Here is a 15,524-nt window from a genome sequence, read left to right on the forward strand (position 1 = left end):
AATTTACAAGTACAAGTAAATCAAATGGTACAAGAATAAGGAAGAAAGGCTAACCAGTGGAGAAGCTTGGAGGAGAGAGATTGATGGGAGGGGCGGCAAAGAGGCGTCCCCCTCGTTATCTAAACGGCCAGCAGTGTCACTGGCCGACTGACTGGCATTTAGCCAATCAGATTTTTTAACTACCTCGACATGCGGAGTCGAGGTGAGGCCGGGGTTGACTTACCCCCGTCGTCCATAGGGACGGACGCGTCGTGGACCTGATCAGCAACAGGATCCACGGACTTGGAGGCCTCGCTTTGTACCAGCCAAGGTTGATCTCCTTTAGACTGCGTTTGAGCAGTCTGCGACTTAGTCTTGGCCGCGGATTTGGAGGGCGTCTTCGTGGCGACCGTCTTCCTCCTTTTGGATGCGTTCGCATTAGGAGTGGAAGAAGCCGGCTGTTTTCTTCTTGCCTTTGGGGTAGAGGAAGACTGTAAACATACAAGCAAGTTAGAAAAATTACACAAGGCAGAAAGCATGTCAGTGTCCGTGTGAATTAGGGAAGGAGCTCCCTTCCAACATGTATGAACGGACGAAATGCGTCCGTGCAAACTTAGGAAGCAGGTTCCTCCCAATACAGCAGAACGGACAATAAAAAAGAAAGACTCAAAAATAAACTAAGTATTTACCTCCTTGATTTGCTCGTGGGCAATGTCCACCTCGGACATAGCCACTTCTCCCTTTTGTGCTGGGTCAAACATAGCGTACGCCTCCGCTGCAAAGAGGAAAAAGCAAAGTGTTAGAATATTTTTCTAAAAAACTCTACGTGCGTAAAAAAGTTTATATATCTAAGTGTCCACCTTGGGGCATGTTCTGGTACAGGCCGTACGCAGACATAAAGGTAGTGTCCCTAAGCCAATTGACTAGAGGAACCCAATAGCGAGGGACACGTTCAGTTTTGTTACCCCGCTTGACCCGATTGACCTTGAAATATTCAAGCTGGTGTTCTTGGCTTGGATGGATGGGCGGCTTGTCAGGCTTGTGATCCCCGCGTCCGAGCTGAATAGGATCTGGATGGCACTTATTCATGTGGAGGTTGAACTCCGCATCCTTAGTTTTGATGCGGTAGAAACGGTGCTTCCAGTCCCTCCATTTGCTGACACGGTCGACCACGACCATGTAATCCCTGGTCGCACTCAAGACGAGCCAACCATCCATATCTTTTTCCAGCCGTGTAAGTGAGTGCATCTCACAGAAGACCGCAAAGTCTGGCGTGAAACCCTTGCAGATGCACGTCACCAAGTACCCAAATATGTTTAACCAACTGTTTGGTGTCAGTTGGAAAAAGGCCAATGTCATACTCGTCCAGAACTGTCCGGACGAATGGATGAAGAGGGAAGCGAAGTCCTACATCCAAGGCGGCCCTATAAACGCAAAAAGCCCTTTTGCGCGGCTTCTCATCATCCCAGGTAGCCACGGCAATGGCTTTCCTGGGGGCTTGTATCTCAAATCCCTCCCCCAAGTGGAGGGACTCCTTGTACTCCTCAAATTCTTTCTTTAAAAACTTCAGGGTCGTCTCTCCAACTGTACAGGCGTACGGGTCCCTGAAGTTATCAATGTTGGTGACGTTTTCTTCGGCCGCCGCCTCACCTTCGGCCGTCTCACCCACGGCCTCTTTCTTAACTTCTTCTTCTTCCATTTGGTGAGAGGGGGCACTCCCGAATTCTGAAGACAGCACCCTATCCAGGTCTGCTGCCTCGGCCGAGCTTCGGCCTCTTGAGCTGAGTACGCCCGTGGAAGAAGGAACGCCCTCCTCAACTAATGGACGCTTGCCTTTGTCTTTGGCAACGTCCGCCTCGTTCCCCGAAGAAGGGGCGTTGCGAATAGGCAGATCGGACGGTTTCCTGATTGAGATTCCCGTCATAGGTCTGTCCGCCCCGCCCAGTTGGAGCAGAGGTTGAGAGGAAGAGGGGACAGACGAACCAGCAGCGTCCGCCCCAAAATTGGTAGGATGGTCTTTGCAGGCTACCAGCTCGGCCTCATCCATGACTGAGCTGGCAAATTGAGGGAACCTAAGTTCCGGAGCAGGGGTGGACAAGGCGCCTTGAGCTTGTTGGCATTCCTCGAAAGAAGAAGTGACCTCCACGGCCAAGTGATGAGAGCCAGTGGAGGCGGTTGTTGTTTGGGTGGTGGAGGTAGTCTCCACCTCCATGGTACTTGGGTTATTAGGGTCATAAGGGACCCTAGGGTGAACCAGACTACCGTCTGGGTTCCTGGCCGCATGAAGCTCGCGCGTACGCATTGTTCTTGCCATTGCCTGTGGGGACAGAGAAGAATAAGTGGGGGTGAGTATGTACGCACCAGACATAGACTCACTCCAAGGAGGAGACAACTCTTCTCCGTCCACGCTAGACTCCTCAGTCCCAGGCGAACGGCCGGCCTCATGAGGAGAGTCGGACGAAGCCAAGTATGGATCCAGAATTGAAAAAAAATAAAAAAATAAAAAAATAAAAAAATATATATATACAGGGATAAAGGAAAGAAAGAAGTGTAGACGGCCTACCTTTGTACGTTCTGAAAACTTCGAAAGTGTTCTTGGTGTTGCTGGAGATTGACCGGAAAACTCAAAAATGCCCGGAAAACTCAAACTCACGGCGGCGCTCTTGAAGATTAAAAGGAAAATCACTTTCTCTCACTAGACTGCTCTGACTTCTCTCTAGAATTCACAATTGGGTAAAGTGTGAAAATGAGAATTCACTTCCCATATTTATAGAATGAACTCATGGGGGCAAAATGGTAAAACCACCTTTCCCGCCTAAACATTCAAACGGTAATGTTTTGAAGAAATTACTCGAAGAAAGAGACAGAATGACGTTAGGGTTCTGTTAACTTATTTGGAAATCAGACGGACAATTGACGGCACGTCCAAGTGAGTTGAATCACAAATTCAAGAGATTTACACCTTCAACACTTAGTCTCCATAACTTAAAAATATCTAAAGAGGAAAATGCGTCCGCCCAGTTCCCAGACGTTAGTCCAAAGAGGAGATTTCAGACGTACGCAACATGATGAAAGAACCAGAGAGTATGCCTGAAATCAAGGACGCCCAATCCATTTCAAAAATATGTGGACGCTCTGGGTAGTTAGGAGATAAGCTCCTCCCAGAGTATCGGAACGTCCAGACCAAAATAGGAGGACGTCTAGTCCCACTGCTGAGGCCGCTCTGGGTGGCTAGGAGATAAGCTCCTCCCAGAGTACGAGAGCGTCCAGAATGAAAAGCAAGGATGTTCATTTTAAATGCTGTGGACGCTATGGGTATTTAGGAGATAAGCTCCTCCTAGAGTATGAGGACGTCCAGTCCAAAATATGCGGACGTCCCGATGAGCTAGGAGATAAGCTCCTCCCAAAGCATGAAGACGTCCAGTCCAAAGTATGTGGACGTCCAAATGAACTAGGGGTTAAGCCTCTCTCAGAGTACGAGAACGTCCAGTACACAATATGGACGTCCAAATGAGCAAGAAGACAAGCTCACTCCAGACTACGAGGACGTCCAGAACAAAATATACGGACGTCCAGGTAGCAAAAAGAGCTTTGAGTCCAAAGTATATGGACGTCTAGGGCAGATGGGAGGTAAACCCAACCCAGGGTATATGGACGTCCAGAATGGAAGATCAGAGGAGGCGGCCAGTAAGTGTACGAGCCACCCCCTCTGAGGGGCAAATGTTTAGGGTAAAAATACCCCAAGTACGTGGCCCAATCTCATAGTGACACGTGGCCCAATAAGAAGGCGACACATGGCATTATGAGAGGGTGAAACGTGTCCTCCTGACAGGGTGACACATGTCAGCTACCTTTAAATACACAATACAACATCAGAAAGAGAAAAAGGCCTTGATTACATCAGGCCCAAATCCCGAGAAACACCTTGAATGTCGTAAAACGGCGTCCCCCATGACACGTGGCGACCCCTGATTGCGCAGCCAATCACGTCACGAAATTCTAGGGTATAAACCCTAGAGGGGCACATGTTCCCACCCCTATAAATACCCCAATCATTTATGATGGGAGGGGTGGATTACGACATAACATAAATATAGAGCATTAAAAAGCTCCAACTTCTCTCTATTTTCTCTCTCCAGCTCTTCCGATTTCCGATCTCTAACTTGATCGTCGAAGGCGAATATTCCGATAAACGGAATATTCGTTGTTTTGCAGGTGTCTAAGTCTCATTGTCAGAAGAACGCGACCAGTATCCGAGGAGTTCACAAAAAACCCCGAAACAGGACCTTATAGGTTGTGTGAGGTTGTGAAGAGAGACATTAGTTGGTTTTCCGACTAGTTAACGCCTAATTCTATCATTGACTTTCACCTGCCTACCATATGACACTGAAAAAAGACCTCCAATTCCTATTTTTCCAATGTTGTCCTCATGTGCTTAGTCAGGATTGTTTGAAATGGAGGAAAATATGGGAAAAAAAGTATAAATGGGTCTTTTTGTAAGTGTCATGTGCTAGGAACATAATAGTCAATGTCGAAGTCATGCGTTGAGTAGCCGGAAAACCAACCAAAATTATTCTTCACAATGTCACACAACTTATAAGATCCTTTCTCACAAATTTTGCCTTAAAAAGTCCTTATTCACAAAGTCGACCTCTTAAAAGGTCATTCCTAACAAATTTTCCTTTCTTAAATGTTGTTTTAATTTATTTCTTCACATACCATACAAATAATACTACCTCCTTTTTAATTTGCAATAAAAGAACTTTTGAAGTTTCATAAAAAATGCCTGTTGCATCTAAAAAGTAATGGTGGTAGTATTAAAAAACTAATTGTCCTCAATTTGTTGATTATTGTAATGAGACGAAGATGCGGACATCAACTCTAGACCAATAAAAAGGGGCCGCTGGTAAAGATGACGATATGACATATGAGCTTAGGAAATTATGATTCTGGAAATATGATAATTAGTTATTCTGCTTTTGTGTTTTAATTTATGTAATGTTACGACTTTATTAGTATGATAACTGTGAAATTGCTCTAAATTTTTAAGTTTCATGTACTTTATGTGTCTACATGGTTTTGTCAAAAAAATATGAATGTTAATAATTGTTGCTTAATTTTTTTTAATTACCCTATGGTTTATATTGTAAATACCTTGATACTTATCATTCTTATATTTTTAAAAGATAAAAGGGTTATAACATATTATTTCTAGTATGTAACACATAATATAGTTATGTTGAATTTTATTAATTCGTCGCATCGAATCCTTTATTTATATTCAACAGTTATAATTTTTACAAGTATATATGCATTGAAAGGTAGCAATGGTCAAACAAGTGTAAGTGACAAACGTGTAAAGTAACTTAATTAAACTCAGACTGTTAATTTCTTTTGTTTTTATGTAAGTTTAATAATATTGGTAATGTAAAATTTTAAAAAATGAATTATTATCATGTTTTATTTATGGTAAAATATCAGTTCACATCCCTTTTATATGCTGGTAAAATATTTTTTAACTTTTTCGATTTGGCTTTTATCATCATTTCTCTTTCGTTTAAAAATAAGGATTTTTTGACAATTACCACCTACAATTGTTGTTGTTTTAGCAATTATCACCTATAATTTTTTTTTTTTTTAATTTTACCACCTATTCAGTACGATTTTTTAAAACATCAAAACTTCCCAATTACTTGGCTCTGAAATGAAATGTGATGTTATATGAGGCCCACTAACTACAACCTTCTTACCCTATTAGATTAGATCCAGTTGGCTAAAAGTCAATGGTTGTGTTGTCCAAAGCTAGCTGATGATACATTAAAGACAAATACATCACTAAAATATCGAATAATTATGATGATGATTGAGTTTATTACAAGCTAATTAAAATAGTTGAATCATGTAATAACAACCATTCTTAACTTCATACATAAGAAGTAATTAACTAGAATCAGATACATTAAAAGCTTAAACCAAAAAAAAAAAAAAAAAAGATACATTAAAAGCAATCTTCATGCCTTTCTCACAATGACCAGGAGTAGTACAGATGAAGTAGCTTTGACCTGGGTACAATCGGATTTCGTCATGCCCAGTTTGGTACACTATTGATCCGCTTGGTGCTGTGCAACTATCGTATCCTTCCTTAGTTACGTCTGCCACATTGTGACGTCCGTTGAAGTAATTAAATACTCCAGAATAACATTAGCTTTGTCAAAAAAAAATTTGATAAATTTATATTCTATATTAGCGATATTTTGATTTTTGTTATTACACTTCTAAACACATATACTTTGAGTGAAATAATATTACTTGTAGAAAAAATTATTAGAACTTTAAACAGACACGAGAAACTTATCAATAATTTATTTATATAATTTGATGAGTGATTAGTTGCGGATCCAGATATTAATTGTGTTCAAATCAATTTTATGGATTTATATGGGGCTAACCGGCTAAATTGTCACGTTTGATTAAAATGTTACAAAACAAAGAAAGAGTAAATATATTGTAAAAATCTCATATTGTTGGTGGTTGTTTTATCATAAAACAACCACCAACAATATATACTTTGATTAAAATTTGCGATTTAATTTTCAAATTGCAAATTTGACTATCAAATCACAATTAAAAGAAACTCATAAATAGAATAACTTAAAGAGAGAAGGAAATTAAACTAATTAGGAGATCATCATCTTTGAAAGTCTTTCCATTAGGCCAATATTGGACATTAAAAGTCCATCCATCTGCGTCACCTACTTTGTATTCAGCGGCCAGGATAGGCTTTGCAGCAAGAAGGTACAATAATATGTCAAGCGACAAACCTTTTTTTTGAAAGAAAGTGATAAGTGCATTAATTCACGGTAAGAGTGTCCATAAGTACATATAGAGATATCTCATTAGGAACGAGATTATCCCAACATTGTTCACTACCCAAAGGCACTAACCTAGCTAAGTGATGGGCTACGTAATTCCAGTCATGCTTAACATGAGACCAAAAAATGGAAGAAAAACAAGAGCTAAGAGAGATAATATCCTCTAGAATACCATCTACAAAAGAGAAAGAAAACGAATTCTTCTTAAGCTTGGATACCAAAGTCAAAGAGTCAGACTCAAGTATAATATCACTAAGGCCATGCTCCCTTGCTTTCTTGACGCCAAATAGAGCTGCCTTGCTTTCCGCCACCAACATAAGTGCAAGACTACCGCTTCCCTGAGCCATTTCAAACAAAGCTAAATAACAAAAAATAAAAAAATAAAAACCTTGATAGAGATAAGATAGAGGAAAAATGGTTTTGAGTAATAGGTTAGAAATGAAGAATTAGTATTTATGGAGGAAATTTGCTCTTTAATTGTGTTGTAGGAATTTATAAGGATGTAAATCGTGGATTTTATACTAGGTAGACAAATTGGTCATGTGCATGTGGTTGGGTTAGGCTCAATTCAATTTTAATAAAAAAAACCATATCACAAAGGATTCACAGATGATACTATACAATTTTCTTTTAAATATGAAGAATAAAAAAATTAAAAAAAAAAATAGGATCTATATCCAAATAAAGCAATTATATTGTTTGCTTTTATTTTCTTGAAGAAAAGATTTGATAGATACCTTATAAGTTGGATACAAATTGGCAAAAAGTATAGTGTAAATGTTTCTGACCTATCGCACCGGCAGAAAAGAGCACCACAAACGATTGTCAAGGCCAACAAAGAAGACCACCTCACCTGAATCAAACCTTGGATTAAGGAAGGAAACCCTAGTCTTAACTTCACCTTTACCGTCGGGAAAATAATTAACGAAATTCCTTTCGACGACGGTGTTAAGAATAGCCTTGGCTTCTTGATTTGTTGGACAAATTCGACACCCTTAACGACAACCAACCTGATAACCACCGATGGACTTGAAGACAACAACTTCTCTGCTAGTCCCCTGACTCTACAGTCTAAACCTTAAAACAACCTAAAAACAGGAAAACAAATTAAAGGAAGCCTAATATTATCGACCCGCCGGCGATGGCAAGGAGAGTAGTGCCGATCGCCGGCGAGCTGTGGATAAACTTGGGAAATGGTGGAAGCGGTGGGGATAAGGACTAGGTTTTCTAGAGAGAGAAACGAGTAGAACTTTTTTGGATTAATCTATTTATTAGTAAGAGAACATTATTAGTAAATGTTAAACATTACTTATACTACATATCAAAAACCAGTGGCAGATCTAGGGGTACACAGAGGTACAGTTGTACCCCCATTCCGTGGAGAAAAAAAAAACTAATACAAAAAGACCTCATGTATCAAATAGGCGGTCTCTTAGGTACTCTGTTATGTAGTCTGCCACAACAACCTAATCAATGCGACTCGTTTACATTAAACTCTAAGAGACTGCCTATTTTAAAATTGATCTCTTAGGTGATATATTTTCCACACTAGTGCTGTTGATTATAGAGACCTATTGTTACAATAACAGGTCTCTTAGTAATATTGCTTATTTTTTCAGCGGTAGATTTGTAATTTTGATCAAAGAGACCTATTGTTACCATAACAGGTTTCTTAGATCATCTCTTTTTAAAAACATACTTAATGTTTAATAACACAATTATTAGCCTTGTTGTTGGAAGATAGGGTGTATAGTTAAATGATTTATTAACTCAAAATTCAGTTTAGAAAAAATTGTTACACTCCACATATTATTTTATATTTTGTAAATTTTTTAATTAACCTTAATTTCGTACCCCAATTCCCCAAATCCTGGATCCGCCACTATCAAAAACATACTTAAAAAAATTTCAAAAACAACAAAATAAAAAACAAAGTTTCAAAAACAACAAAATAAAAAACATACTTACGTAGTACAAAGTTTAGTCCCAACCATGCTTAACAAATGCATAAAATAAAAATATAAATCGTAATTTACATGAAATGACATGAGGTATACATAATACGCCACCTCCCATCCTTTTTCTCTATTATCTCTATTGTCTAATTTTGAACTTTAACACCACAAAAAAGAAAAGTATGAATTAGACTTTTAACACTACAAAAAAAAAAAAAAAAAAAAAAAAAAAAAGAGTTTATTTTAGCACCACATAAGATTTAAGAAATTGGATTTTACCACCACTTAACCGATTCCGTCCAAGAATCCGTTAAGTGCAATCCACGTTGCCACGTGTCGACATATTATTAGCTTAACAAAAAATTTTAAAAAAAAAACCCTAAAACTAACCCAACCACCCCACCATCACCATCACCGACACGCCTTCCCCATCCAAAACGCACAGCCGCCACTTCCGCCCCCATCAACGCACTCCCTTCCCAGCTCCGACCACCAGACGCATCCTTTCCCCCAGGGCAAACTGCTCACCAATTAATTCCCCCACCCAAAACGGCTCCCCTATCCCAAAAACGGCGACGAGATCAGCCACTAATGGCCAAAATCGGCTAGTTAAGGGTCGAAATCGACCACTCAACCCCTAAACCGGCCGATAGCAATCGTTAGTGGCCAATTTCGGTGGTCGTTTTTTGGAGAACAACGGCTATTTTCGATGGGAAAACAGGTCGTGGACGGCCTACAGTTGAGGAAAAGAAGGAGGCTGGGGTGGGTTCCAGTGGTCGCAGGCTGGGGAAAGCGTGCGCTGCCGGTGGAACAGTGTTGCGGCTGCACGGGTAGGGTGGGAAAAGGGTGCCGATGATGGTGGAGGGACGTAGCTGGGTTAGTTTTAGGGTTTTTAATTTTTAATTTGTTTTTTAACCAATAGCATGACCACACGTGGTATTATGACCCCACCTAACGGCTTCCATCCGTGAATCAATTAAGTGGTGGTAAAAGCCAATTTTAATTTCTCTCTTTGTGAGAGATATTTGAGGCTATGTATTTTAATTATGTAGGAAAAATTGTTTTTTTTAATGAGGATTTGTGCAATGTCATGAATGATGAAAGTTAATTCTACAATCTATTGCATGAAATATTGTTATTCGATTTTAAAAAAAAATAAATAAATAAAAAAAAAAAAAAAAAAAACAATAGTCGAAAAAATACCACCCTCATGAAAGTTGTATCAAACAGTGATGTATGTGAAAGAGGGTATATATTCGTCAATATTGAGATCTAATAAAACGATCATGCAGTTTTGCCACCCAATTAGAAGATTATTTGATCCAATTTCTATTTTATTTGCTAGTCTTGATTTATATTGTAAAGATTGATGACTCTAATAGTCTAATCAATGAATTAATTTGTCTTTTCAAAAAAAAATGACATAAGGTATCATCCATGCCAATAATTCCTTCTTGTTCTTTTACATGCAGTTCATCTACTTGTGGAGGACTAGAATTTGTTATATACACCCGGGTGCACCGTACACCCGAATTATTTGCTCATTAATTTTTGCTCATTTAATAAATGAGCAAAAAAAATTACTCATTTATTAAATGAGCAAATAACCCGGGTGTACGGTGCACCCACATGTACAAAACAGGTTCTTGTGGAAGACAGGCATGTTAGTTCTAATATAATACATCAAACGCTAAATGAATTTTTGTGTACCTAATATTTATGTGACGCCATATCATGCTCACACAACCAATTGATGGTATGCTATGTTCATACTAACTTGTTTTGGCTTGAATTGACAAACTTAAGCACCCTGGATAAGTATAGGGCTTTCACCCAAATGAGGTAATATGTTTTCTATCAAAAAATAAATAAATAAATAAACCGCTCATAATATAGTCCAACTTCAATTCTTTCAAATAATCAAAAACCAAAAACCCATCAACTTATTACAATGATATAAAAGATAATCAATAATCAAATTTTGAGAAATAATACATCAATAAATTCACAAATAAAATCTTGAACTCTAATTTTCTTATTCGTGAGCTCAAAACCTTTGTATCAAGCTCACCTTTCATCTTAAAAAAATCAATTGTATTTTTTTACACTTGCCAAAGAATGAATAATTTTTGCTGAAACTAACTAACAAAAGTTTCTCAATATTTTTCAGTATATTTTCCTCAGTCTAATTAAGTATTTTTTTTTTCCTTTCTTTCGTGTCTCCTCAGTATACTTAGCTAATCACACCATTGCTTTACGTTCTTCTTGTATTAATTTGATTATATTAGCAACTGATTCACTTGCTAATTTAGGATTATTACGCGGTATAACCTTAATCACCTTGGTCTTGTGCTCATTACTACAATTCTTTATAGGTTGTCCAATATCTACTGTTGAAGGTGTAGTTACTGTAGTAGGAAATAAAGGAAGTGCACCCTTAGAAGTTTTGATCTTCTTATTAGGACTAATTTCTATATTTTCGAGCTTTTCATTCTCATTTGCTTCACCCACATTTCTAGTACCATTACTTGTACATGAGCTCGAATGTACATCGTAGAAGCTCATTTGCTTAAATGTTGGTGTGGACGCGAATGGGTTAATAATAGACATACCATATGGTGCAAAGTATGACGGATCCATAGGACTAGGAGTAACACCGTGAACTCCAATTTGCGAGTTCATAAATGCCTCGTTCCCTAAGGTGGTAGTAGGGTTTGTAGGCCTAAAACCGTTAGAAAGAGTTGGAAATAAACCTCCGGGAGGAGGAGGAGGATTCAGGTAGGGCTTGTACGCGAGTCCTTCCGAAGGAGATATCATTGGAAGTAACCATTGGTTTCCTGGCGGTGGAAGACACCACATTGACAAATTAGTATTTGTGTGTTTACCAAAATTTGTAGCCAAGCTTGTTATATCGGAGCTTAGGGGAGGAAGGGGTAGATTTTCGACTGCATTGTCAACAACAACTTTGATCTTCGATACTTCATTTCTCGATTTGTCGTGCCATGATGGTGCCTCTTGAATGGATTTGGGTATCAATTTCTTCAAAGTAGGTTCAACAAGTGAATTACCCAATGATAAAGGCTCTTTCTTTTGCAAATTTCTGCAATTAGCCAACATCTTTTGCACCTATTGAATTATAAGATGGATTATATATGACATAATAATCTTCTTCATGAAATAATATAAGAATTGAATATAAAAAATACAATCACTATGAGCTAGATTACCTTCACGATCCTATGCAATTCGAACAATTGCTTGGAGAAAATTCTTTGTTGACTACAAAAAAAAAAAAAAAAAAAAAAAAAAAAAAAAAAAAAAAAAAGATTAACATGATATCAGCGCCATTTTAAATAAATTGTACAAATACCTCCCTTCGATATATACCATATTTTAGAATTACTTCATCTTAATAAATTCCTCAATATTTAGCTAGACGTAATTTATTTCTCCAATCCACACAAACTCCGATTGATCTAAGATCAACTATTTATTTCAAGATATTTTTGAGAAGTTTGTCTTATTGGCATGTTGTACTATCTAAGTTCTAGTTAATTATTAAAAGACTTGTAGTAATTTGATTTATATATAAGTGCTCGATATTCAACATGCCACCTTTAAACCCTATTATTGAATATATTGCATCCTTAAGTCCAATACTCATGGTAATAGAATTGTTGAAATATGATAATCTAGATTATTCAAAATAAAATAGAATAATCTAGTATTAATAGTGGTGTATGGAAAGATTGTTTAAAAATCTAGAATAGAGAAAAATCTAGAACAAGCTACCAGTATGATTTGCTAGAGCAAAAAATCGACATATTCCACTATAAATACATGTATTGTGTTAGTATGAAGCGAAAAACAATATTAAATAATAAAGGTCAATTTTCTATTTGTGTTAGAGAGCTCTCTTGTTCCTTTAAATTATAACCATCATCCAACAAATTATTTTGATCACAAATACTAAAAGCCCACCAACTTTATCAAAAGTAAATTCAAAATATACAATATATTTTAAAATGAAAGGAATGTAAACTTACTCAATAATCTCTTTCCTTGCTTTCCAAAAATGATTCTGACCTATCATCTGTACAACAAGACCTGGGGATATGAATCCACGCGATGCACATTCCTTTACTGAAGTGTGTGAATCATCACCATGTTCAAAATCGACCATACAATTCCTGTTTTGCTTTTCTTCGCTTTGATGACCATCTCTAACACTAAGAGTTTGACAATGAACATCTGTAATGTGAGATTCATTACATGATTCACTTTTTAATATTGAAGTATTGTTAGCTATTGTGATTCTTGGCTCTTCAATAGTTACACCCATGCATACTTTATCTACTTCATTGGATATCATACCCACATTATTTCGATCTTCGTTGATGTCGATTTGATCTAACTCACTAGTAGATTTATGATCCGATGACTCATTTTTTTCTTCTTTGATCAAGGGCGTTAAAGAAATTTTTGGTAATGTATTATCACTGATTTGTAAAATTTGATTTCCTAATTTTCCATCATGCTCATCATTACCTTGAGGCAAACTATGTAGTGTCTTATTGTTTTTGTGTCTTACCTCAACCACCTTTGAGTCATCTTCATTTGAATACATATTTACCTTCTTTGCACTAGTTGTTTGTAGCTCTAAGGAACAACTTGCATCGACCAAATGTTTACCTTTTGAACCATATTGATTTTTATTAGAGCTCAAACTCAATCGTGGATGGACAATGGAAGGTAATCTACAATCGGAATCAACAGTATGTACATAAGGATATTTAGATTGTGAAGGGTTGTTTGGCTCAAGAAACCTAATTGGTACTCTCGACAATTGACATTCTTCATTCATTGATCTCTTAAGGGGATTTCCATTTGTATTACCTGAAATTTCTTCATAAGAACGTGAATTTTGCTTTCCATTTGAATGATTTGGGGCATGAGATTTTTTGCCAATAGAAAACAATTCTCTTTTGGCACCAACCTGTAATCCATCATATAAAAAATGATTTGTTACATCATTATATTAGTTAGACAGGTTAGGTCGATGAAATTTCATAATGATATAATACATACAATCTTACAACTAGGACTCGTATATATTTTTACTTAGATACATCCATATCACTTGATACATGCAAATTGTTCTAGGGTTATACATGTTTATGGACAAATAAACTTACCATTCATGCAAAATTAAATATAATGTATAACTATATAAATTAATTGACATGCAAAATTAACTATGTATAACTAGAACATGATATAATATTATAAAAAGCCAAGACACATAAATAATTACTCAAATAATACAACAATTACTAAAATCGAATCATAATAATGTTAATTTAAATGAACAAATGAACTCACTTTGCTTGACAACATATTCCTTAGCATCCGACTATGAACAGGCGGAGGAGGTAATGTCAATGCTGGTGTATTGCTAAACCTTTGAGAAGGAATCGATAGTTGTTCGTAAAGAGCCATTTTGTTTCTAGGAGGTGCCCTCGGCCCTATTCTTTTGATATCATCTACATGAATCCTTGGAAACAAAGGTCCTGTGATATTACCCTCGGGTTTTGCTCTTATTAGCCTCTCCGTTTCCATTATAACTTGTTATTGAACAACTTACTTTCAGTACTTGCTCCTTGAATAAACAATTCAAACAATCACCTCACTCGAAGTAGAGTGAGGAAAAACAATAGACAAATCTTTAGCTTTGTATACCAACTTTTCTCAATCTTAACCTCGATCTCAACTTAATTATTAGACACGAAGATATGGAAAATTCCCACAGGACGGTCACAAAAATGGCACCTTTCAACCCTAAAAATAAGAGTCTTCTGTACAAAAAAAGGGATTTTGTAAAAGACATATAAATGTCTAACAAACCAAAAGCCAAATTCAATCAATATCCCAGAAATCTTATGTATTTCAAAATGTAAATGTAGATAAAAAATGATTGAGATCGAGACAAAAAATAAAAAAAATTAACTGGGGAAAATTTAGTTTGAGATATATAATAACAATAATAATAAAAAGAAACAACTAATATATTTATATTGTCAAAGGATAGTGAAAGTGTACGGATTGTAAGACCCAAGTGGAGAGACTAGTACAGTTTTCTCACTATAGTTTAGGCTTAAAATTAGTTTAGAGAAGAAAATTTCTATTTGAGAAAATGTGTGGTGAAATATGTATTAGTTAGTTGTAATATATACCTATTTTAATAACAGAAAATCATGTAAGTTTAAGATCGCGCTTATTGTGTGGCTTTACTAATTTTCTTCATTCTCAAGTGTTCTAATGATATGTACAACGGTTGTACCACTTGCATGAACAGAAATATTATTTTTCGCAATTAATTTTTCTTTCAAATTATTTAAGATTTATTTTGTTGCCACCCCTTTTTTATAGGGACCAAGATTTAGGCCTATGTTATCGTAAAAAAAAAAAGGTTTTTAATTTTAATTTATCTGTGAGTATTATTTGATTTAAGTACGAAGTATAAGGTTGTCAAAAAAAAAGTACGAAGTATAAGAAATAAACCACTAAGATTTAGGAGTTAATATTGTTCATGTTTGTTAAAAGTACCCTGGCCTTATAAAAAAGCTTTGACTCCGAAGAAAATGGTTCTTAGTTTTTTTTTGTTCTTCCGTATCAAGTACTCAAAATAACCTATATTTTTGTTTTATAATTCTTAAAT

At 36.7% G+C, this 15,524-nt stretch overlaps 2 protein-coding genes across 2 annotated transcripts; both read right to left on the bottom strand.

The window, feature by feature from the left end:
- Positions 1–11,047: 11,047 nt before the first annotated feature.
- Positions 11,048–11,923, bottom strand: LOC145588914 (ELF3-like protein 2). The gene has a single exon (XM_081645503.1). The coding sequence runs from the start codon at positions 11,921–11,923 to the stop codon at positions 11,048–11,050; it is 876 nt and encodes a 291-aa protein (XP_081501629.1).
- A 925-nt stretch (positions 11,924–12,848) lies between these two features.
- Positions 12,849–14,425, bottom strand: LOC145588915 (uncharacterized). The gene is made up of 2 exons (XM_081645504.1): positions 14,189–14,425; positions 12,849–13,802 (listed from the first exon to the last, which is right to left on the bottom strand). The coding sequence occupies exons 1-2, from the start codon at positions 14,423–14,425 to the stop codon at positions 12,849–12,851; spliced, it is 1,191 nt and encodes a 396-aa protein (XP_081501630.1).
- Between the last annotated feature and the right edge of the window lie 1,099 nt (positions 14,426–15,524).

The sequence above is a fragment of the Chenopodium album genome, chromosome 17 (genome assembly GCF_948465745.1).
Source record: "Chenopodium album chromosome 17, dcCheAlbu1.1, whole genome shotgun sequence".
NCBI classification, from domain to species: Eukaryota; Viridiplantae; Streptophyta; class Magnoliopsida; order Caryophyllales; family Amaranthaceae; genus Chenopodium; species Chenopodium album.

Bases quoted from the DNA above. Each gene is read 5' to 3' on its own strand.
- LOC145588915 (XM_081645504.1), bottom strand. From the start codon at position 14,425: ATGGAAACGGAGAGGCTAATAAGAGCAAAACCCGAGGGTAATATCACA. The intron at 13,803-14,188 runs GTGAGTTCATTT...GATGGATTACAG, and splicing joins GGAATATGTTGTCAAGCAAA to GTTGGTGCCAAAAGAGAATT.
- LOC145588914 (XM_081645503.1), bottom strand. From the start codon at position 11,923: ATGTTGGCTAATTGCAGAAATTTGCAAAAGAAAGAGCCTTTATCATTG.